Source organism: Hyperolius riggenbachi, chromosome 12 (assembly GCF_040937935.1).
Source record: "Hyperolius riggenbachi isolate aHypRig1 chromosome 12, aHypRig1.pri, whole genome shotgun sequence".
NCBI classification, from domain to species: Eukaryota; Metazoa; Chordata; class Amphibia; order Anura; family Hyperoliidae; genus Hyperolius; species Hyperolius riggenbachi.
In genome coordinates this window covers 7,922,449-7,948,157 of record NC_090657.1, presented here as the reverse complement: position 1 = coordinate 7,948,157, position 25,709 = coordinate 7,922,449, and the positions used below count along the sequence as shown (strand labels likewise).

The 25,709-nt window shown below is 45.2% G+C and overlaps 1 protein-coding gene across 2 annotated transcripts in view; it reads right to left on the bottom strand.

Moving 5' to 3' along the window:
* Positions 1-1,288: 1,288 nt before the first annotated feature.
* Positions 1,289-25,709, bottom strand: part of LOC137541304 (progranulin-like) — a 58,159-nt gene continuing 33,738 nt past the window's right edge. For both annotated transcript variants that reach the window (XM_068262547.1, XM_068262548.1), the window contains exons 9-17: positions 24,770-24,864; positions 24,458-24,578; positions 14,378-14,472; positions 14,181-14,307; positions 12,705-12,799; positions 12,508-12,634; positions 10,857-10,954; positions 6,152-6,439; positions 1,289-1,572 (exon numbers count right to left, since the gene is read on the bottom strand). In XM_068262547.1, the coding sequence (XP_068118648.1) occupies positions 1,438-1,572; positions 6,152-6,439; positions 10,857-10,954; positions 12,508-12,634; positions 12,705-12,799; positions 14,181-14,307; positions 14,378-14,472; positions 24,458-24,578; positions 24,770-24,864 (1,181 nt within the window). In that variant the 3' untranslated portion in view covers positions 1,289-1,437. The remainder of the gene's footprint in view (positions 1,573-6,151; positions 6,440-10,856; positions 10,955-12,507; positions 12,635-12,704; positions 12,800-14,180; positions 14,308-14,377; positions 14,473-24,457; positions 24,579-24,769; positions 24,865-25,709) is intronic.

The window sequence follows — 25,709 nt, the reverse complement described above, 5'->3', positions numbered from 1 at the left end:
GAGTCAATGAGACGCTCTTAGGGCTGGTGCACACCAAGTGATTTTGGTAGAGTTTTTGAAACCGCTGCCGCCTGTGAAAACGCTTGGCTAATGCGTCGCAATGGGATGGTGCACAACAGCGGTTTGAGGTTTTTAGCAAACCGCAAAAGTGCTGCAGGAGCCTCGTTTGCGGTTTGCAGAAGTTTCTCCCTCAATACAAAAAGCTCAAACCGCTCTGGAAACCGCTAGATCAGAGCTGTTTTCCAGGCGTTTTTATTACAGTAGCTGCTCAGTAAGCTTAAGGGCTCATTTCCACTTGTGCGGCGTGCGTCTCGCAGACGCACGCCGCACCGAGCGGGTGGGCGGGATCGCAGGCGAATCCCATGAGCCGTGCCATGCACGGCTATGGGATTCGCAGTCTCCGCTGCGAATTCTGCGGGGTATTCCGGGCGAATCGCTCCCGCGAGCGATTCCGCAGCGGCCCCGTCATCCCCTATGGCAGAGTTTCCCCGTGCGAATCATGTGCGGGGAAACTCTGCAGAATCGGCGGCGAAATAGTCGCAGTGGAAACGGGCCCTTATTGTAACAATATATGAAGTCTGCTACACAAAAACACTTGGCATGTTATGGAAACCTCTCTAAACATGCCTAGAATCGCTCTAGCAGATCTGCAAAACACTAGCAGTTTTTGAAGCAGATTTCGGCCTTAGGGTGCGTACAGACATCAGACTATAGTCGTTTGAAACGATCGTTACAGACGGCATTGCCCGACGATCGTTTGTAAAAAGTGCACAAACGATCATTAAAACGACCGACCAACGAGATAGGTCGTTGGTAAAGAACGATCCATTCTGCCAGATCTTTTCCAACGACCATCGTTCAAAAAGTAATGTCTGTACAACGATCGGTCGTTGATCGTTCGTTCTCAAAGCTTTGCACATGCTCAAACAGTTCTTTTTGACACTTGTGTTTGAAATCAGTTTATACATCATGTTGCACACGCAACGCTCGTTCCAAGATCGTTCGTACACGAACGATGTTCAAAGTAGCCTTTCTTCAAACGATCATCGGCCGATACCTCCTTTAACATCGTTCATAACGAACGATCGTTATCGTATGTCTGTACGTACCCTTAGTTTAGTTGGTGCAAATCCATACTGCAGCTGGACATGGACTAGTTAGCATCTTACTGACCGTTTGCATTACGGTGCATAATTCTAAATGTCAGGCAAATGTAAACAGCTATCAACCCAAGCGGTACACAACCCAAGCGGAATGACAAAGAATAAGGAAGCTCTATAAAACCAGCTTAAAATTTATATATAAAAAAAAAAATTTTTATTCAGTGTTCACACTTCATGATTGGCAATATTTGAATGGGACAGTAGTTCTCCGGGGGACATTTGACTGGGACAGTAGTTCTCCAGGGGGACATTAGTGCAGTTAGTAGCTGTGGCCTCACAGAACAGGCTCTGCCTCCTTACTCCTTCGCTGGTCCCATGGTAAGCTCTCAGATCGGCTACAGAATGCTCCATAGTTCAGGCAGACATGGCCATAAGGACAGCAGTGCACTCTATCTGGACAGCAAACACCCTGCAAAAGAAAGAATTGGTGCTTAATACATGATGAAAGCTGGCTAGACATCGCCAACGCTCCAATCTGAAGAAAGGACACCTGACAGAATCTTGGATAAGATGAGCCTCCTAGAGATGCCATATTCCTGGATATCCATAGTAGCCAGGAATATGGCATCTCTAGGAGGCTCATCTTATCCATTAGATGCTATAGGTTGCAGGCAAATCCTGTGTCAATCATCCCTCCCATGACTAGGAAGGGCTGGGACCCACAAGGCTTCCCAACCCTGTCCTCAAGTACCACCAACAGTACATGTTCTGCAGGAAACCACAAACATGCACATGTGGGGTAATTAGTGTCTCAGCAGAGCAGATTACCTACCTCTGTGGCTTTATACAAAACATGCCCTGTTGGTGGTACTTGAGGACAGGGTTGAAAAGCCTTGCACTAGGAGTGATTTTGCTGTTCTTGCTGCACAGCAAGGCACTACTCCAGTCTATCCCTATGGGGGTGGTACCACTAGTAGCATTGCGATTGCTGCACTTTGTTTTTCCAAGTTGCTGCAACGGGTCCATAGTGGGTCTCAGCCCAAAATTAGCAATCGCATAGCTAGCATTTTTTATTGGACTGACAGCACAACCCATTTAAATACCCTAAAAATAGGTTTAACCTTTTATCGCCATTACTGCCTCTGCCATATTTCAGGGTTTGGCCAGACATTACGGATCACTGTAGTGAAGACATGATGAAGTAGCAATCTATACAGTCTCAAGTGGTTAAAAGGAAACAAGACAACTGCACTAAGGACCACAGGCTTAAACCCCCCTTAAAGGGATACTGTAGGGGGGGGGGCGGGGGAAAATGAGCTGAACTTACCTGGGGCTTCTAATGGTCCCCCGCAGACATCCTGTGCCCACGCAGCCACTCCCCAATGCTCCGGCCCCGCCTCCGGTTCACTTCTGGAATTTCTGACTTTAAAGTCAGAAAACCACTACGCCTGCGTTGCCAGTGTCCTCGCTCCCACTGATGTCACCAAGAGCGCACAGCGCAGGCCCAGTATGGTCTGTGCCTGCGCAGTACGCTCCTAGTGACATCAGGGGAAGCGAGGACACGGGCAACGCAGGCGTAGTGGTTTTCTGACTTTAAAGTCAGAAATTCCAGAAGTGAACCGGAGGCGGGGCCGGAGCATTAGTGAGTGGCTGCGTGGGCACAGGATGTCTGTGGGGGGCCATTAGAGGCCCCGGGTAAGTTCAGCTCATTTTCCCCTGACCCCCCCCTACAGTATCCCTTTAAAGCTTCAGTGGCCTAATTAGCAAAAATAGCCTGTTCTATAAAGAAAATCGAATGAAAAAACCTCCCCTGGAGGGTACTCACCTCGGGTGGGGGAAGCCTCCGGATCCTATTGAGGCTTCCCCCGTCCTGTGTCCCACGGCGGCAATGTAAATATTTACCACTCCAGCGCAGTATCTGCTCTCTGCACGGAGATATGTGAAAATAGCCGATAGATTTTCAATAGATTTCATACTGCAATCTATTGGAAATCTGATGGCATTTTTTTGCCATCAGATTTCCTTTAGGTCCAATGCAAGTTGATAAGCAATCAACAGATCGACCTACATTTTCCAGCATCTCACATCAATTGAAATAGATTGCAAATTGATTTGCGGCCGATTTCGCTCGATTGGCCGCTAATTGGCTGAGTGTATGGGTCCCTTTAGTGAATTGAGGCCATTATCAAGGATCATGCTGGAGATAAGGCAAGAGAACAAAAACGTACCACCACACTTATTTCCATTTCTTAACAAGGCAAAATTGAACTCTACACCTCAAGTTACCTCTGTACAGATTTTCATATGCAGTTAATAAACAGCATCTAACTTTAACCACTTCTATACCATGCTATTTTGTGCTGATCTGTGCTGCGTGGGCTCTCCAGCCCGCAGCACCGATCAGCTAGCAGCCAGGCCGATCAGACTTCCCCCCTTTTTTCCCCACTAAGGGGATGTCCTGCTGGGGGGGTCTGATCGCCGCCGGCTGCTTGCGCTTGCGGGGGGGGCTCTTCAAAGCCCCCCTCCGCAGCGCTTCCTGGCCTCCTTCCCCTTCCCTCCCTCTCCCTCCCCCTGTGAGCGGCGCAGGATGGATTTCCGTCCTGCGCCTGATGGGATAGGCTTTAGCCTATCAGATGACGGTGATCCCCGGCCAATCAGAGGCCGGGGATCACCGATCTCCTCTACGGCGCTGCTGCGCAGCAGCGCCGTATACATGTAAACACCGGGGAAGGTCTTCCTCGTGTGTTTACATTTACCCTGCGAGCCGCCGATCGGCTCGCAGGGTGTTCACGGAGACTCCCTCCGGGAACTGACATGGAACGGCCGCTCGTACGAGCGGCCGTTTCCATGGAATACACTTCAGGATTCAGGGGCGTGTATATACGTACCGAGAATCCGGAAGTGGTTAAAGAAAACCTGAACTGAAAAAAAACAACCATACACAGGTCATATCTCTTTCTCCTCTCCTGCGTCCCATTTGTCCACTGTGATCAATGGAATTCTCCGCCCTCCATTTTAAAAATGGCCATTACCCCATAACCGCTTCCTGTCAGCACACTTAAAACTATAATATCACCCACTTGAGCCATAGGGAAACATGGACATTACCTTGCACACATTCAGTTGTAACTGACAGCAACTGGAATTTTTCAGTTCTGACAAAACATTGTCAGAACTGGAAAGGATCACTAAGATGAAAATGATGAGCTTCTGAGAGGACCTGACGGTGAGGTAAGTATGTAATATTTGCAGCTACATCAGGTGTTTATTTTAAATAATTTTACTCAGTTCAGGTTCCCTTTAAGTTAAAGTTAAATCTCTAAAGTTAACTCTTCAATCCTTAAAACTTACAGAATTTTAAAGACAGAAGAGGTAACTTTAGGTTTGCCTGAGGTAAAATGTTTCCTGAATACGACATGCCCCGTCACCATGGTGATAACTATAGAAACGTTATTAAAGACAGGAGATAAGCTTAGTGAATTGAGGCCTTTGTGAACTAGGCAGTGTCACTTGGCAAGCAATCAACCTGACAGGTGAGCCCATTCACAGCTCCATTACGGCCAATGGGAGTTAGGTGGTCGCAGAATGGTTAACCACTTAAAGGGAACCTAAACTGAGTGATATGGAGGTTTCCTATTAAACCATACCAGTTGCCTGGCAGTCCTGCTGATCTTTGGCTGCAGTAGTGACTGAATCACACACCTGAAACAAGCATGCAGCTAATCCAGTCTGACTTCAGTCAGAGCACCTGATCTGCTGCATGCTTGTTCAGGGGCTGTGGCTAAAAGTATTAGAGGCACAGGATCAGCAGGAGAGTCAGGGAACTGGTATTTAAAAAAGGAAAAATTACATGTCCTCGGTTTAGGTTCCCTTTAAGGACCACAGGCTTATACCCGCCTAGTGACCAGGCCATTTTTTTTACAATTCAGCACACTGCAGCTTTAACAGTGGGCTGCACAGCCATACAACTTAGCACACATGAACCTTGCCACTTTCTGTTGGTGGCATCTGATTGCTGCTGTGATTTATTATAAAAAAAATAAAATGAATGGGGGGGGGGAAGAATAAAATGAGAATTATTTTTCAATCTCCTCTCATCGGCATCAGCCTATGAGAAACAATAGTTTGCGATACTCTCCTGGGGACAGCTCAGACAGAGCCGTCCCTGCACAGCGCTGCACTAGATCACAACGCTGTTTAACCACTTCCACCTTTTTCTTAGCCTGCCAGCCGTGATCATGGCTAGCAGGCTGTTTACGGAGCTCCATTCTGTAAGTCAGCGGAGATCCCCGCTAATAGCCTCCCCCAGAACTTCATGCCATTCGGGCGGTCCTGGGGGAGTCACCTTGCAGCTGCCAATTGGCGTTTGGAAATCCACTTCAACACATTGCGACTGCCTGACTAAGATAAAAATCCTGCAGCATCCCTATAAAAAGAAAATTATCTGCACCGTCTTGTCTCATGAAGACGCATCACCTGACTTCGTGTGTGGCTCCGCCTCCCCTCCCGGTGGGGAAAAAAAAAACAAAAAAAAACACGATATTCACTGCAATAAAGTGGCTTTTTCTCTGGAGAGAGGGAAGGCGGGACCACAAGCTGGAAGCCGGGGTGTTCAGGACCGCTTCGCTGGACAAGACAGGTAAACTTTACAGGGCAGTGTTCTCCCCAGGCTCTTTTAGCTGGGTGTTCCACCCGGCTAGTTTTGGTCAGCACCCGGCTGTCATCAGCTCACCTCCTCCTATGCTATAAGCAGAGTTGTGCAGAGAAGCACCGGCCCTGCATTCTCTCCTCTCGCCCCACCTGGCTACTATTTCATGCCACCCGGCTGGGAAAAAATTCTGGGGAAAACACTGCAGGGATGCTGTGAGATTTTTAATGTAGTCCGGAGATCCACTTTGATGTGCCCAATACAGGCTATATATGAAATCCGTTGTAATGTACATTCAGGCGTAGGCCCAAGCTTGGCACACATTTTTAACAGAACATTTGACCCCTCGCTAGCTCACAAAAGAGGCAGACATTGCCCTGTCACCACTTCAGATACTCACTGATGGATAAGGGCAGCAGGTCCATCCACTGTACCCTGCACAGCACGTCTGCCCATCGTAACACGCATGTGTACTGTTACACCACACAACATCCATGCGGACAAGGGCCTCTCCCGCTGGCTTCGGAGGTTTAGTTGCCTTTTCTGTTGGTTTTCCCAGGATAAGTGATTTTTTTATTGGTTTTCCCAAGGAAGCTCCTGCTTCTAGAGGCTTGTTGCAGGTTCCAGCAGACACATCACAAGTGTAGCCACTTGGGCAGCAGTGCTGGTGGTCTGAGCAGCAAACAGCCTGAAAAATACAAATATAAAGTCACGTTACATTTCCCGTAGAGTCTGCACTTCATACATTCTGCACTACAGTCTGCACTTCATACAGCATTCTGTATGGATTAACCCATGGAATGGAGACACTGCTTCCTACCTTGTGAGGGTCATGTCTAGAACTATGGAGAAGCATGCGATTTATTTCATCAGCTGATTGATTGCATCTCATTATCACATTATCACATCTTGCTTTAAAGAGAACCCGAGGCGGGGTTCTTACAACTCAATCTGCACACAGAGGCTGGGTCTGCCTATAGAGCCCAGCCTATGTTGCTATTTAGCCTCTACCAAAGCCCCTCCTGCACACTGTGAGACCCCATAAGTCACAGCCGCACTGTGCGGGCTGTGTTCATCTCTAATGTCAGTCTCCGCCTCCTGGATCACTCCGATCCCTGCCCACTTCCCTTCCCGCTGATTGGAGGGAAAGTATGCGGGCGGGGACCGGAGCGATGCAGGAGGCGGGGAGAGCGGAGACTGACAGAGGTAAACACAGCCCGCATGGGGTCTCACAGCGCACAGGGAGGGTGGGCTTTGGGGAAGCTATATAGCAACAGAGGCGGGGCTCTATAGGAAGACCCAGCCTCTATGGGGATTGCAATGTAAGAACCCCGCCTCGGGTTCTGTTTTCCCCTCTTGCCAATCATGGTCATGTGTTAGATTCCTATGCCTTCCTGCTGGAATTTAATGCCGCATGGTATAGTGGACTAGGTTTGAATCCCAGCCAGAACGATATCTGCATGGGGTTTGTATGTTCTCCCTAGGTCTGCGCTGGTTTCCTCCAGGCACTCTGGTTTCCTCCCACATCCCCAAAACAAGCAGATAAGTTAATTGGTTTCCACCAGTCTGCTACATGATCTATAGACTTAAGGCTCATACACACATCAGACTATAGTATTTGGAAAATGAAAGATCACAGACCAATCTTACCACCCTTCATGTAGTATGAGAGCCATACCTACAGTCTATTCTATGGAGCTGAACTCCATCAGATAGAAATCTTTGCAAGATGCTGCACACACAGATGCTGTACAGACACAAAAGATCAGTATCTGCAAAAGATCTGTCCCTGCCAAAGATCCGTTCCTGCAACTTGCATTCATAGTCTATGAGATCTGCAGATCATCATACACATGATTTAACTGACATTCATCTGCAGATCAGATCCACCAGGATGGATTTTTGGCAGGAACAGATCTTTTGCAGATACTGATCTTTTGTGTCTGTACAGCATCTGTGTGTGCAGCATCCTGCAAAGATTTTTTTCTGATGGGGAGCTCAGCTCCATAGAAAAGACTGTAGAGTATGGCTCTCATACTACATGAAGGATGGTAAGATTGGTCTGTGATCTTTCATTTTCCAAAGACTATATAGTCTGATGTGTGTATGCCCCTATACAGTGGAGGAAATAATTATTTGCCCCTCACTGATTTTGTAAGTTTGTCCAATGACAAAATAAACCTACCATTGAAATAATACTGTTCTGAGACTTCATTTCTTTAACAGTGGCAGATAGCACATCAAAAGGAAAAATCGAAAAAATAACCTTAAATAAAAGATAGCAACTGATTTGCATTTGAGTGAAATAAGTTTTTGAACCCTCTAACAATAAAAGACTTAATACTTAGTGGAAAAACCCTTGTTTGCAAGCACAGAGGTCAAACGTTTCTTGTAATTGATGACCAAGTTTGCACACATTTTAGGAGGAATGTTGGTCCACTCTTTGCAGATCATCTCTAAATCCCTAAGGTTTCGAGGCTGTCTCTGTGCAACTCTGAGCTTGAGCTCCCTCCATAGGTTTTCTATTGGATTAAGGTCCGGAGACTGACTAGGCCACTCCATGACCTTAATGTGCTTCTTCTTGAGCCACTCCTTTGTTGCCTTTGCTGTATGTTTTGGGTCATTGTCATGCTGGAACACCCATCCACGACCCATTTTCAGTTTCCTGGCAGAGGGAAGGAGGTTGTCGTTCAGGAGTTCACGATACATGGCTCCGTCCATTTTCCAGTTAATGCAATTAAGTTGTCCTGTGCCCTTAGCAGAAAAACACCACCAAAGCAAAATGTTTCCACCCCCATGCTTGACGGTGGGGACGGTGTTTTGGGGGTCATAGGCAGCATTTTTCTTCCTCCAAACACAGCGAGTTGAGTTAATGCCAAAGAGCTCTATTTTGGTCTCAGACCACAGCACCTTCTCCCAGTCACTCACAGAATCATTCAGATGTTCATTGGCAAATTTCAGACAGGCCTGCACATGTGCCTTCTTGAGCAGGGGGACCTTGCGAGCCCTGCAGGATTTTAATCCATTGCAGTGTAATGTGTTTCCAATGGTTTTCTTGGTGACTGTGGTCCCTGCTAATTTGAGGTCATTCACTAACTCCTCCCGTGTAGTTCTAGGATGCTTTTTCACCTTTCTCAGAACCATTGACACCCCCAGAGCGAGGTCGATTGATGGTCATTTTGTGCTCCTTCCATTTTTGAACAATCGCACCAACAGTTGTCACCTTCTCTCCCAGCTTCTTGCTAATGGTTTTGTAGCCCATTCCAGCCTTGTGCAGGTCTACAATTTTGTCTCTGACATCCTTGGACAGCTCTTTGGTCTTTCCCATGTTGGAGAGTTTGGAGTCTGCTTGATTGATTGATTCTGTGGACAGGTGTCTTTTATACAGGTGACTAGTTAAGACAGGTGTCCTTAATGAGGGTGACTAATTGAGTAGAAGTGTCTAACCACTCTGTGGGAGCCAGAACTCTTCATGGTTGGTAGGGGTTCAAAAACTTATTTCACTCAATGAAATGCAAATCAGTTGCTATCTTTTATTTAAGGTTATTTTTTCGATTTTCCTTTTGATGTGCTATCTGCCACTGTTAAAATAAACCTACCATTAAAATGATACTGTTCTGAGACTTCATTTCTTTGTCATTGGACAAACTTACAAATTCAGTGAGGGGTCAAATAATTATTTCCTCCACTGTATGACTATGGTAGGGATTAGATTGTGAGCCCCTCTGAGGGGACAGTGACATGACCATTTTCTCTGTACAGCACTGCAGAAGATGTTGGTGCTATATAAATACTAAAACCTAACTACTCTTGTATATTTACGAATAGTTGTACAGCTGCAGACTCTTCCCCCTCTGAAGAGAAAGCCAGTCAGCGCAGCTTGTGAAATCCTACTTCTGTTCACTGCAGGCCTACAAGTTCACTGCCAGCCTTGCTGCTGCCACAGACCCCACCTTGTGCATAGAACTTAAGGTTGAGGATGTATCTGGTGAGCTACAGAAATAAAATGTACAAACTATTGCCATGCTCCACCTTTGCTACTACCTCCAGGCTTTTTACACTTCAAGTTGCAATTCCGATTTTCACTGGATGCCAAACGCAGAAAAAAGAAAGTTGTAATTAGTTGCGATTAGGCTAACAAAACCTGTCCCACAAGTTACTGAAGAATAGCACTAAGCACAGAAGAACAAGATAATGAAAGTATAGAAATATAGGATTGCGCCTCTGCAGGAAAGGCAAGAATTTTGTACGGGATGTACAGTCCTGTTCTTTGCTGTCTATTCTACACTAGACAAGAGCCTCCTTGTAGCAGTATTGTAATATACCTGCAGCCAGGTACTCCACATGTCCAATAAGCCAGTACTCTTCCAGATTTACCATCGGCACAATCCAACCTGTGACTGCATTGGTTTATCAAGTAAAACACATTGCTCAGATTCAGTCCCATCAATTTGGGCTGTGCAAAAATGTGTAAAGACATCTCCACTTTAGAGAAACCTTCACAACTGGACTCAATCCCCAATCTACGTTACTTCGAGCTTGCCACTGTACTGGTGAGGACTAGGAATGGTCTATGCCAATAGCTCCAAGTTTATACAGAGGTGATGCTGCTTAGAAGTAAGCTGAATTCAGCATAGACTACCTTCTGCTCAGATGCCAGTTTTCAGGGGTTTGTTGCAAAGATGCAATTTGAAACTGAGCCAAACTCAGCAGCTACGGCGTTTGCTACAAATGGTATGCAACTTGAAAACTGCATTCAAATACTAAATCGCTACTCTGAAGTACTTGAAGGAAAAAGCATCTCACCTCTTCCAGTGGGCAGCATGCCCATCCGCCGCTCAGAGTACGGCAGCAGGTTGTGCCCTGGGCACAGCTGTGAGACTTGTCACACTTGACCTGTGCATTGTTAACAGTCTTGCTCAGCCGCAGGATAGAGAGCTGGCTTAAGAGACAGGTAGCCTGCCCACCACACCTCCACCTGCTGGGGCAGCAGTGACGCTGATCAGGGCAGCACATGGCCTGCATGGTCAGGAGAGAGAGAATAGAAAGGGAGAGAAGCAGAGCACTTAGGGAGCAGGAAGTGACAGGCAGTTCTAGGCAGTTACCTGTTTAATAGGGCAGCATCCCCATTTCCCAGAGGCAAGGCGACAGCAGGTGGTATCATCAGGACAAGCGGAGGTTACATCACATGTCACGTTCAGGCCTGGAAATTCAGAACAGCACAATTAGCAGGGTGAACTACAGTAAAGATTTGTCACTTCAGATCTTCAAACCAAACACCTTATTGTAATCCCTCGAATGTGGATAAAGGCCTGCAGGTGAACGTTTGTCCTGAATGTCTTCACATCTTTCCAATTCAACCTTTGGAGCTGACATTTGACAAATTCCACGACCAGAGTAACAAAACAAAAAACAAAAAAAACAAAAAAAAATATCCACTTCCTCCCGGCCCTGCCAGCTGTCCTGTGCCCTCGCCGCAGCTCTGCTCACCACCGGTGGCCCAGGGTTTCCTCTGGCGTTATATGCTCACAGCCCTACGCAAGGCCTTCAGAGTCTCACTGACATCAAGACTGTACTGCGCAGATGCAGTAGTTCTGCGGCAGCGCGATACAGTCCGGATGACATCGGCGCGACCACATGAGCCGCATGCTGGAGCTCAGGAGAAGCGGACCCGGATGCCAACCTGGCGAGGTCAACATCTGCACCGGAGGGGACCGGGAGCCACCGGACGGATGCAGGGGGCTGGAGGAAGCCCCAGGTAAGTGGATTTTTTTTATTTTTAATGATGCTCGGACCTTCCCTTTAAAGTGTACCCAAAGCAAGTCTCCAGGTCAAAAGTCAAATACCCAAGAAGAGTGGAGACTCTGGTGAACTGGAGCACAGTATGGGAAGCTCGATCCATTGCCCAGCGTAAAAAGAAAACCAATATATACACAAATAACTGCAGACTCACGGCAAACTAGGTCAAGGTCATTCAATTTGCTGATGACACCATCATTGGCCCGGTTACTAAGCAAGCCTATCGCCAGAAGGTTGATAGAATATGCCACTGGCATAAAGACAGGCTGGTACTCAATACAGCTGTTGCTGTTCATTGTGTGTCCTATACCCTACTTGAATCATGTGTTAAAGTGGGATTGTCAAAAAAAAATAAAAAATTCCAGCAGCAACTGGTCTGAGTGTATTACGTGATAAAGATGCTAATCCTGCATTCAAAAAAAAACTGTCACAACTTTTTCTGCTGTTATATTTTGGAGTTATCACATACTTAAGGAGCACTGGCCCTTCAGTAGTCAGTACCAAACAGTTGCATGCTGGGGGTTCTTTTTATCTATAATATATTACTCTATTTCCCTGCCTAGCTGCCTATCTGAAACACGATCCCCTGCTCACTTGTGTTTACAAGCAAGGCTGAGGTGACTCAGCGATTGGAGGAGAAAAAAAGTAAAGGGCAGAAATGACATCAGGATTTAGCCTCAAACTGTGGGCAAAAGACATGGCCCCACCAGGAACAGAATTCTCTTCATTTACTATATAACATTCACTGAAATCAAAATGTGGACAGTACAATACATGTGTTATAGAAGTAGACAAATACTTGATCTACTTACATATGTGTTTTTTCCCCTTGCATAGTATGGCTGATCCTACAGCTTTAAATCCAATTCTGGGCACAATACAGTCTTGCTTGGCAAATAAAAATTATCCTGATTAGCCAAACCAGTAAATCTAGAGCAAAAAAGACACGTCACTTACTCTTCTGCTTCAGAGCTGGCATTTTATGAAGCCAAGGGATGGAGATGGTGTCCCCTTGGCAACTTCCACTTCCTGTACATGTAGTTCCAGAAGGACAACAGTGTTCCTTATCAGGGCAGCATACAGCCTACAACAAAGACGACATTAGACCATAGCCAGGCACTAGATCCAGACCCACAACCAATGAATTTACTCACATTTGGAATTGGACAGCATCCCCACTCTCCAGAGGCCAGACGGCAGCAGGTATCCGTTCCAGGACATTCTGAAGTGTCATCGCATTTCACTGTGGCTGGAGAGAAAGAAAGATCGGTGAAAGTGTGCTCTACCAAAGGCTTCTCATCACTTCCACGTTAATATTGGGTGCCAGAGAGAAGATCTGAAACTGAACACATCTGACACACAAAGGTTTCCTACAGCAAGAACTGGGGGACAATGCCTTGTTCTAGAGTGGAGAAGTACCACAAACTTGGGTGTCAGGAGGAAGCTCCTGTGCTTTGGGCCTGTCTAGCCTCCGGCCTGTTAGTTTAGGTGGACGGCCTTGTCTTGGTAGGTTTACAGTTGTGCCATACTCCTTCCATTTCTGAATGATTGCTTGAACACTGCTCCGGGGGATGTTCAAGGCTTTGGAAATTTTTGTAGCGTAAGCCTGCTTTAAATTTCTCAATAACTATCTCTGACCTGTCTGGTGTGTTCTTTGGACTTCACGGTGTTGCTCCCAATATTCTCTTAGTACAAATACAGCTGCTCTGTGAGGGCCTCAGAGGTTGTCTGACATTAGATTACACACAGGTGCACTCTAGTCATTAGCACTCATCAGGCAATGTCTATGGGCAACTGACTGCACTCAGACCAAAGGGGGCTGAATAATTACACAGACCCCACTTTGCAGTTACTGTATTTGTAAAAAGGTTTGGAATGATGTATGATTTTCATTCCACTTCTCACATGTACACCACTTTGTGTTGGTCTTTCATGTGGAATTCTAATAAAATTTATTCATGTTTGTGACAGTAATATGACAAAATGTGGAAAACTTCAAGGGGCCGAATACTTTTGCAACCCACAGTGTATATGGACCAATTTTCTTTAGTGGGCAGATCGACAAACCAGATATATATATATATATATATATATATATATATATATATATATATATATATATATATATATATATATATATATATATATATATATATATATATATATATATATATATATATATATACACATATACATATACATATACATATATACATATATACATACATACACATATACATATACATATACATATATATATATACATATACATACATATACACACACACACACACGACTGACTATATGGTTTAATAGATTGTGAGCAACTCACGACAACATTTTAAAATGACTAAAAATTCCAAATACAAGTAGAACATTAATCAGAGCTTTATATTAAGAAAAAACATTTAATCTCCACATGGCATTAGTACACCAAAACTAAGATGCATTTAATTTGCTAGGATAGCTGCCTTTACATGCTTTGTGGATGTTGGGGTTGGGGGGGGGGGGGGGGGGGACTTTACATTTCTTGGATTTTTACTAAGTTGGAGAGGTTTGCTGTAAATGGTTGGGTTTGCATTCAATACAGTAAGGCACGCATAACCACTCGGAATTGAGACAGCACTTACTCTCCTGCTTCAGAGCTGGCATTTTCTGAAGCCAAGGGATGGAGATGGTGTCCCCTTGGCAACTTCCACTTCCTGTACATGTAGTTCCAGAAGGACAACAGTGTTCCTTATCAGGGCAGCATACAGCCTACAACAAAGAGGACATTAGACCATAGCCAGGCACCAGATCCAGACCCACAACCAATGAATTTACTCACATTTGGAATTGGACAGCATCCCCACTCTCCAGAGGCCAGACGGCAGCAGGTATCCGTTCCAGGACATTCTGAAGTGTCATCGCATTTCACTGTGGCTGGAGAAAATGGAGAGAAAGAAAGATCGGTGAAAGTGTGCTCTACCAAAGGCTTCTCATCACTTCCACGTTAATATTGGGTGCCAGAGAGGAGATCTGAAACTGAACACATCTGACACACAAGGTTTCCTACAGCAAGAACTGGGGGACAATGCCTTGTTCTAGAGTGGAGAAGTATCACAAACATGGGTGTCAGGAGGAAGCACCTGCGCTTTGGGCCCGTCTAGCCTCCCTACTGAGCCTGAAAGCTGATAGATTGCTTCACTGCCCAACCAGCATTCAGCTCACTTCCATCTACTCATCTCTAAAAACTGCAGGTCTAAAACCCCATTCACACTAGAGAGTCCTGCCGGCAAACCGCTCAAACGCTAGTGCTTTTGAAAGCGCTAGTGTAATAAAACCCTATGGGCCCGTTCTTGCTTTGGCAACTTGCGCTAATAGTCGTCGATTAACGCAAATCGCCAGACGCAAATGCGTAGACTGCACCACTTTCAGACGATTTCCCGGAGATCGCGTTTCAGTGCTATAGAAGCGCTAAACGCGATCGCGGGAAAATCTCTGCAGTGTCCAGTGATTTTTTCCACGTGTAATCGTGGATAAAAAAAAAAAAAAAACTCCCGCAAAACTCTGCACTTTGCACAAGTGTGAATGGACCCTAAGGCTAGGTTCACGGTTTGTGCTATGGGAAGCAGTGGGGAGAGAGGCCAGCATTATTCCTCCCTCCCACCATGTGGCCCCCTCCTGCTTCCCTATAGAGCTGGAGTAGCGGTTGGAGTGTAATTACTCACCTGACCGCTCGCTCCATACCATGTGTACCCACCGGCAGTCGTCACCTCTCCTTCGTTTCCTGTATGACGCGTGATTACACGCGAGTCAGAGGTTGGGCAACAAGAAAGGTGCCTGCTGACGGAGGGGACACCAGATGCAGTAAGCGATCGGGAGAGCAGTTACATGCCGCACTGCTCTAGCTCTGCAGGGCAAACACTGACTCCAGTGCAGGAGACTTGGGCGCAACCGGAAGCTGAATTATTTCATTCCCCACTATCCATGGCAGCCTGGAGGGGGAATAGTATTTAACACGGCCGGGACTTGTGCAGCAGCAGGATCAGTCATATACCGGCTGTGTCCTGTGCCCAAGTCTCCTGGCGGCAATTCCTCATACACCTGCAGGAGGCCTCATGTGGAGGGAAGGAGGAGGAGGAGATCACCCCCCCCCCCCCCCCCCTGCAGTGGCACCTATACTGCATGCTAGGGTTGCCACAGTATATTGTATGATGGTACATTATAGCGGATCCAAGATGAAAACTACAACAAGTAACTTGTCTATCTCCTCTAAAGTTTAGATAGTCTACACAGCAAATCTGGCTGCAAACTGCTTGAACTGTTTATGATCATTTATTCCCGTGATACAATGAGGGCAGCCATGTTCTGTTTGTCACATTGTCACAGGCTGAGGGCTGGAGATGCTATCTGCTTGCCTGTGTGTAAATTCAGTCTCTCCTCCCTCCACCCCTCTGCCTCTGAAATCAATGGCTAGTAACCTCCTCCTGCCCAGACAAAGCTCCCATAAGCCCTTGCTGCAGTGCCAAGGCACAAAGGAGCTGTGGGCGAGGCTTGTTTAGTTTATAGGGGATTAGAGTATCAAAGCATAAAAAAAAAAAAAAAAGGGGGGGGGATTTGGCTTCAATGAGTGAAAGTTTATCTTGGATCCACTTCCATGTAAGGGGCCGGCCTGGGTCTAAGTTGTGTAATACCATATACCCAATCACAACTAGGTCTACTATTTTTTTTTCAATGTTCTTCCCTAGGTCTAACACCTTATACTGACAATTTATGCACAAGGGTAATAAAGGGAAAATAATAATACACATTTTATCATTCCTCACATAAATCATTAAAAAGGAGCCAGCACAGGCACATAAGGGTATTAATTAATGTGGATACAACAAGGGCTGTGGAGTCGGTCCAAAAATCCACCGACTCCGACTCCTCAGTTTAGGATTCCACCGACTCAGACTCCTCTAATTTGCATATTACAATTTTGTTGATTAAAAGTATGTAACATGAAATTTGTCTCTTAACTGCCAACGCTTAGGAATTTTACAAGACAACTGAAGTGAGAAGGATATGTAGACTACTATATTTATTCCTTTTAGACTAAAACTAGTCCTTGGTAAGAGTACTTGTAAAAGGTACAAACCGGAACAAAGAACATCTATCAGGCCCTAGGCACTGTAAGTGTGGGTACATGTAAGAATGATGTGCAGGTACTCTGCAGGGGAATGAGGAGATTGTAAACAGACAACACCTCTGTGGTCAATGTGCACAGCATTCTCAGTGGATTCCCTGCAGCTCTGTGGGGAGTGCATATGTAGAGTATAGTACTACTGTGTAACAAAGTAAACCTGAGACAGATGAAATTAAAGTTTTATACATACCTGGGGCTTCCTCCAGCCGCCTTCAGGATAATCAGTCCCTGTATGTCCTCCTCCACCACCTGGATCTTCTGCTATGAGTCCAGGTACTTGAGCCAGTCGGGCGTAGTGCGCATGCACACACTCCGCCGCCAGGAGCATACTACACCTGTGCAGCACTATTGCGCAGGTGCAGAATGTTCCTGGCTGTGGGAGCGGCATGCGGCCGGACAGCGCTGACTGGCTGAATTACCAGGACTCCTAGCAGAAGATCCGGGTGGTGGAGGACAGCGAGGGACTGATTAGCCTGAAGGGGGCTGGAGGAAGCCCCAGGTATGTATAAAACTTTTCATCCTTCTCAGGTACCCTTTAATTTGCAGTCACCAAACCAAATTTTAACATATCAAATTATTTGATTTCATCAGCAAAGGGAGTGCATACATTTGCATAAATCAGCATCAATGCAAAATTATTTCCATCTCGTTGACCATCTCTATTAGTGACACAGCTACACATCAGGCTTTATACTTACAGCATAGATGTTATTTAGTATATATAAGAGATTCCTGTGTACACATCATATATACAGTCACAATCAGATATGTATATCTGACCTTAAAATACGGGGACTGCTTTATTGAAGCAGCACAACTAACTAATTTTGATTGGTTTATTTCATTTTTGTGGACTGAGCACAGCTATTACTGTATATATACACATTATTTTTAATGACTATTATCTGAGAAATAGAACATTTTATCATATTTTCTATTTTAATTACAGTTAAATTCATTCGGAGTCGGAGCATTTTTTCCTCGACTCCGACTCCAGGCACCCAAAATTGCCTGACTCCACAGCCCTGGATACAACTGGTTTTGGCTGAGTGGACTAAGTAACTAGCCAAGTAGAACTGGCCAGTTTGATTATGCATTAGAGTCTCTCCAATAGATAGCACATTTTTAAAAAAAAAATAAATAAATAAACGTTATATCTTCAATAGCCTATAAGGGAACCTCAATCAGTTCAAGCCACATGGGAATATATGCCACAGATGTATGCATCAGAGCTGAATTTAGGACAGATCACAAGAAGTCCACCAGGATACAATCCTTATGCGGATTTGTCCATACAGCTCTGTCTCAAATGTGTTGGTAGAGTTCCCCTTTTCCTGTGGCGGTATAAACAGTTATGCACAGTGTACACTGAAAGCCAAGGCATAAAGGAAAGGAGTCCACCAGGATCTGTTCCTTGTGCACAATTAAATCTAATCACACCCTGGTATGGGTTCACACTGCCACAGTGGAATCAGTATATGATAGTAACTACTTGTGATTTTATATAGCCTATTCCTTCTAAATTTATACCTTCATAGGACAAAAAGGAAACATCCACCAGGATATCATTAGTCAGTATTGTCCCCCATAGTGCTGTATAAATATCTGTGAATACACTGACAGGGATTCACCCTTCTACAGCGAGTTAACAGATTGTGCAAAGCTAAGTGGAGACAATAGTCATTTTAAAGAGAACCTCCGGACTAAAAATAGACTCAGCAGCACTGAAAAGGCTTGGTGTTTCTTTAACAGTTTCCTCAGCATCAGAACTTTGTTTTCTCTAAGGCTGCATTTCCACTTGTGCGGTGCGAATCGCCGCAGTAAAAATTCTCATGCAGATGCGAATTTCGCATGCGGGTCTATGCAAATTTTCATGCGAATTCGCATGGATGACGATGCATGCGAAATTAACCTGGCAGTGCTGGTGTGCTTTTCCATTGTTTCTATGCGAATTCGCATGCGAATTTCCTATTAAATACATTGCATGCGATTCGCATAGCGGTATGCGGTATGCGAATTCTGATGGCTCTGCCGTGCGAATTTTTTCTGCACAGAAAACGCAAAGGAATCCTGACAAGTGGAAACAGTCCCATTCACTTGTATTGCTATGCGAATTTGCGATAGTGGAAATGAGCCCTTATACAAGCCTCATTTTTAGCTGCACAGAAGAACTGCCCGGGCATTTTTCCCCTGATGCTGTGCAAAGCATGATGGGATTTCTGATCTCGTTCTGCTGTTTTGGTGCAATTTTTTTTTACATTTTGAATTTGACATTTGAAGCCTAGCGCATGCAGCTGGGAGGGGTCATCAGGACACAGGACAGTTGGAACTGTGTCTCCTGCTCCTTGTCACCTCCTTTCAACCAAAAAGATGGCTGCTCCCATGACAAAGATGGCAGCCCCCATGAATCACAAACATTTGCCTGTTCTTTTAAAACAGTGTGGGTAAGAGATTATATTACCTATCTATTCTGATTAACATAACTAATGTAACTTAATGACAGTATGTTTGATTAGGCTGAAGTTCCCCTTTAAGCATCCATAGGCATTGAGGTCACAGCGTTCATCACCATTAGTGTGCAAATTGCATTCATCGAGTTGGTAACGCAAGGTCCCAGACGTGATGGAATGTGGCGGCTAATGCGTCAGCTTCTTGGCACGCCAACGCTGAACAGTCCCCTGGCCACCTGCATCCACTCCACCTCAGTCAAATGTGTGAAAGAGGCGCCAAAAGAATAAAAGCCATTATTAAAATGTTTAAAAAAGTGCTTAGGAGGCAATAGTGGACTTACTTCCTGTTTGCTTGTAGTAGGCAAGTCCACCACTGCCTCCTAAGCACTTTTAAACATTTTAATAAATCGCTTTTATTCTTTTGGTGTCCCTGTCCTAGTTTACGCTATACCTAAATATCCACCCATGCTGGAGGGGGATACCCCTTGTTTTTCCCCCATCTACAGAGAGCGACTTCTTAACCCTGAGTGAGCACAGGTTAAATCTCCTCACCTGCCTTTACAGTGGTTGCCTGGAGGTAACCCTGGTTTGTGAGTATATCGTTGTACTATATTCATAATATCCATTACCAGTACTTACTACACTATATTTGGCTCTGTTCTCTCTTTACATATAAATGTGTGAAAGGCCCCACATCAAGAATCCTCAAAGAGACAGGCGACGAGTAGGACAGCCCACCCAACAACCAACCCTGATTAAGGCCCGGTCACATTAGCGTTCGCTGTCCGGATTCGCTGGGTCGGATCCGGACCGTATACTGTACAAACGGAACGGACGTTTGGCATAGCAATGCAAAGTCTATGCAGACGTTCACACGCGTCCGTTCCGTACAGACCGGAGCCGGACACTTTTCCAACATGCTCTATTTGGTCCGGATCATCCGGCTGACGCACCCGGACCGGAGCCTGACTGCACCATCCGGCAATAGAAACCAATGGGAAACGGAAAGCACAGAACACACTGGCTATAAAAACCGGACGTTCTACCCCACTTCCTATGCGTTTTCTATGGTGGCCATTTTAGATGGGGACACATGGGCCCAGCATTTCTGGAGTGGAGTAGCAGTGAGTTTGTGCTGGAGCGGTTTGGGAGTATGTCAGACATGGAGGTGAGGCCCTACACAGCGGAAAAAAACGGATCCGGATCGCAGCCATATTCATACCGGATGAAAAACGTATGCAAGCGTACCGGATCGGAACCGTACGGGTCCGGTCTTTCCAAAAACGCAAGTGTGAACGGGGCCTTAGAGGGATACCCTGAAAACCGGGGTGCTGTTCATGGGGGGGGGGTCCATCAACCTCACAAATCAGCACTGTTACAGATTTCTCAATAGACCGTTTTATCCTTTCCTTATATTTACTACACATACACTTGTCAATCTACAAAGACACAAACATAAAGTAGTAACTATCCTTCATGCTCAATTATTATGTTTTGTCACATCAGGAGTGAATCTGAGGGGAATGATTAATGAAATCTGTTACTTTTATAATCTTCTAGACAAAATACCACCATATACTGTTTGTTTTTTTTAAGAAGTTCTCATAGGCCTAGTGCACACCAGAGCGGTTCGGCAGCGTTTTGCGATCCGCTTGCGGATGTGGAAACGCTTGGGTAATGTATCTCAATGGGCTGGTGCACACCAGAGCGGGAGGCGTTTTGCAGAAACGCATACTCCCGGGCTGCTGCAGATTTTGGATTGCGGAAGCGTTTCTGCCTCCAATGTAAAGTATAGGAAAAACGCAAACCGCTCTGAAAAACTGCACTTCAGAGCGGTTTTGCAGGCGTTTTGGTTACAGAAGCTGTTCAGTAACAGCTTTACTGTAACAATACATGAAATCTACTACACCAAAAACGCTTTACAAAACCGCAAAATGCTAGCTGAAACGCTACAGAAAAATAAGAAAAAGCGTTTCAAAATCTGCTAGCATTTTGCGGATCTGCTAGCGGTTTTTGGTGTGCACCAGGCCATACTGTGGAAATTCATAGCATCGCAACCATATTGCAGGCATCTATTCCTGGCTACACCTATTCCAGGACAGGAAAAGTGGGATAATGTGGTATCTGTAAAAGCCCTGATTCTGCTGAATCAAACAGTTACATTTGTCAGTAAACTTAGTTCTTAGAGGGGGAAAAAAAAAAAAAAAAAAAAAAAAAAAAAAAATTCGTCACTTTTACATATTTCACTCAAAAAAATCTAGATAAAACCAAAAACAAAATTATGTATGTGTTCAAGCCCAACACATTACAGGAAATATAGTCCAAGGTTTTCTTGTCAAAAAGCCTAAGTAAACCTAATGAGTGCAAAATGTCTAACTGCTTGGCAGTGGATGTGTGTAAATTGGCTTTCAGGGAAAAGGTTAAAGAGACTAAAAATCTTCAGCCTTATTTCTTCTATCCTATAAGTTCCTATACCTGTTCTAATGTGGTCTGTTTTACTGCAGCCTTAACTAGTTGCACAGTTGCTGTTATATGATCTAATCTTCTCTTCTCTGTCGGGTCTGTTGGGCTGAGGCAGTCAGGAATGTGCTGTGCTGCTCTGCTGTGATTGGATAGAAGCTATACACACCCTCTCCAGGCCCCCTGCAGGCTCTGTACGAGTCACACACTGAGTGTATCACTTGCTATGTCTTTTGTTTGTAAACACTGCATAAAACTGGCAATTACAAGCCGGGATTGCAGCAGGGAGTGGCAGAAACAGCACAGAGGGGCCCAGGAGAACATAATGAAGAGAATGGTATGCTTTTTATTGTAAAAAATTTACAGTACAGATTTTAAGAATTTTTTTTTTTTTGTTAAAGGCCATACAAATACTGCAATAAGTCTGCAGCACTTCTACTTCCTGCTTTTAAAAGAAAAAGACAGTTATCCAGTGCTTTGCTTTCAAATGAGCTTACCTGACTCATCTGCCTTGGCAGTCAGTTGAGAGATCAAATTACAACTTGTGATTAGAGTTTAGCCTGTCTAATTCCCCCTCATTTGTCTAAATACATCAGGCCCAAATTTACCTCACAGGAGCCCATAAGCACAGATGAAATGGTACCCTTCATCAACCTACAAAGCCCCACCGCAAGTGTGCTGGCCTAGCTGTCACTTCTCTCTTACAGGTAGTTACAGGTGTCCCTTACCATTAGGTAGCCAGAAGCACCCTCAGTATTAAGTAGCTAGTGGTGCCAAACTGAAGTCAGTGGAATGCAGAGAGCAGGGTGAGTAACCTCACATTTACACTCATCAGGACTCTGCAAAGTGAAGGAGGGAGGGAGACACTCTAGGAAGGAAGTGAGCCTCCATCAGGCGGAGTCTGTAGGCACATGCCTACAGTGCCTAATGGTAAATCTGGCTCTGCACACACCGAGACTTTACAGATGTGAGATTTCTACTAAGCTGCATAGGAAATCTGTTAGCATATGTATGTCAGCAAAGAGATGAATGGGCACCTGTAGCTCCTCGCAGAATTTGCACTCGTTACTTTGATTTCAGGCTCGTCAGAATTCTCCACACTGCTCTGCAGTTACCGAACAAGTTATATACAGACAAAGCTAATTCTAGCAGATTCCAGCACCGCATTGGCATAATCCTAATGCACAAGTTATGAGAGTGAACTGCAGTGGAGACTGGACAGAGACTAAAGGCTCATACACACATCAGACCTTTCATTTTCCAAAGACTATGATCACAGACCAATGTTACCCCCTTCCATGTAGTATGAGAGCCATACCTACACAGTCTATTCTATGGAGCTACACTCCCCATCAGACAGAGATCTTACCCCCTTCCATGTAGTATGAGAGCCATACCTACACAGTCTATTCTATGGAGCTGCACTCCCCATCAGACAGAAATCTTACCCCCTTCCATGTAGTATGAGAGCCACACCTACACAGTCTATTCTATGGAGCTGCACTCCCCATCAGACAGAAATCTTACCCCCTTCCATGTAGTATGAGAGCCACACCTACACAGTCTATTCTATGGAGCTGAACTCCCCATCAGACAGAAATCTTACCCCCTTCCATGTAGTATAAGAGCCATACCTACACAGTCTATTCTATGGAGCTGCACTCCCCATCAGACAGAAATCTTACCCCCTTCCATGTAGTATGAGAGTCATACCTACACAGTCTATTCTATGGAGCTGCACTCCCCATCAGACAGAAATCTTACCCCCTTCCATGTAGTATGAGAGCCACACCTACACAGTCTATTCTATGGAGCTGAGCTCCCCATCAGACAGAAATCTTACCCCCTCCATGTAGTATGAGAGCCACACCTACACAGTCTATTCTATGGAGCTGAACTCCCCATCAGACAGAAATCTTTGCAAGATGCTGCACACACAGATGCTGTACAGACACAAAAGATCAGTATCTGCAAAAGATCTGTTCCTGCCAAAAATCCGTTCCTGCAAATTGCATTCATAGTCTATGAGATCTGCAGATCCTCATACACACCTTGTTTAACTGACATTCATCTGCAGATCTGAAAATCCATCCTGGTGGATCTGATCTGCAGATGAATGTCAGTTAAATCTTGTGTGTACGATGATCTGCAGATCTCAGACTCATTGCAAAAGATCTGTTCCTGCAAAAGATCCGTTCCTGCAAATTGCAATGAGTCTGAGATCTGCAGATCATCGTACACACAAGATTTAACTGACATTCATCTGCAGATCAGATCCACCAGGATGGATTTTCAGATCTGCAGATGAATGTCAGTTAAACAAGGTGTGTATGAGGATCTGCAGATCTTATAGACTATGAATGCAATTTGCAGGAACAGATTTTTGGCAGGAACAGATCTTTTGCAGATACTGATCTTTTGTGTCTGTACAGCATCTGTGTGTGCAGCATCTTGCAAAGATTTCTGTCTGATGTGGAGTTCAGCTCCATAGAATAGACTGTAGGTATGGCTCTCATACTACATTGATCTGTGATCTTTCATTTTCCAAAGACTATAGTCTGATGTGTGTATGCACCTTTAGTCAAAGCCTGCATGCAGAGTTAGAATGACATGATCCATTACAACATGAGTGTGAACAGGCCAAAAGAATTGTATGGCTAGTGAGTTGGCATGCGGTATTCTAGGACGGTTGTGCTGTGAAAGGACCCTAGAGTACAAGGTACACGGCTTCCAGGCAGACATCAGGACTGCAGCAGTAAAGATTATGTACTCTCACACAGAAGGTAAAGGGTAAATACTGTATGTGGAAATGTAGACGGCAGCTTACCCTTCAGAGCTGGTGTTTTCTGAAGCCAAGGAATAGAGGCAGAGCCAGTATGGCAGCTTCCACTTGCTGTACAAGTAGTTCCAGAAGGACAGCAGTGTTCCTTATCAGCGCAGCACATGGCCTGCAAGGGCAAACTACAGGTTAGCCAGATCACACCTATACAATAGGGACAGACCCACATCTCGTACAACTCCCATGCACTAGGGACAGACCCACATCTCGTACAGCTCCCATGCACTAGGGACAGATCCACATCTCGTACAGCTCCCATGCACTAGGGACAGATCCACATCTCGTAAAAAACTCACGTACACTTGCAAATGGACAGCATCCCCACTCTCCAGAGGCCAAGCGGCAGCAGGTTTCTGATCCAGGACATTCTGAAGTCGCATCACATTGCACTGTGGCTGGAGAGGAAATTATGACAATATTGTAGGCAGATGTGAGCTACACTGCACTGGTCAGCAAACCATAAGAAGGGCTTTAGTTGTGCATCACCACATTTTACATGGCTAGAGAACAAAACCAGGAAAAATCCATAGAATAGTAACAATACATAACAAGGAATAGTGTTATCTTGTGACTAAGCATACACAATAGCATGAAAGCAATTGCATACATAGATCTCAATATAAGAAGAACCTTTCATATAGAGCACTTTACAGTACTAATGACAGGGAGAGTACACAAGATTGGTTAAAGGCCACAAGGTAACCAAACCAATTAACCATTTTGTCAGGCATTAGGCAGCTGCAGAAAAAAAAAAAAAAAAAAAAAAAAAAAAAAAGGCCATTTTCTGCCCACCAAAACCTGCCCCCCCGAACTGGAGACTTCCATGCCCCTGCTGAACAGTGAATCCCTGTAAAGGCGCATACACACGCTGTACTTTAGTAAACGACGGGTCCGTCAGACCCTCCTGCTGTGCGGACGATCTGCTGACAGTAGCACAGGTGTACAAGCTGTCGGCAGACTGATAAGACTGTTGATAGATCTGCTCAGTCTTATTAGTCTGCCGACAGACTGTACACCTGTGCTACTGTTGGCAGAACGTCCGCCCAGCGGGAGGGTCTGACGGAACTGTCATTTGCTAAAGTACTGCATGTGCACACGCCTTAAATATAATGCTGTTTAAAGAACTTGATCTGGTCCCTAAAAACTCCATCAGAATTTATTGCCCTCTGTACAGCAAGATGTCCCCAGGATTCATTGGTAGTGAAGGTAGGTTATCAGTAGTGGAGTGTTATGTTTAGCC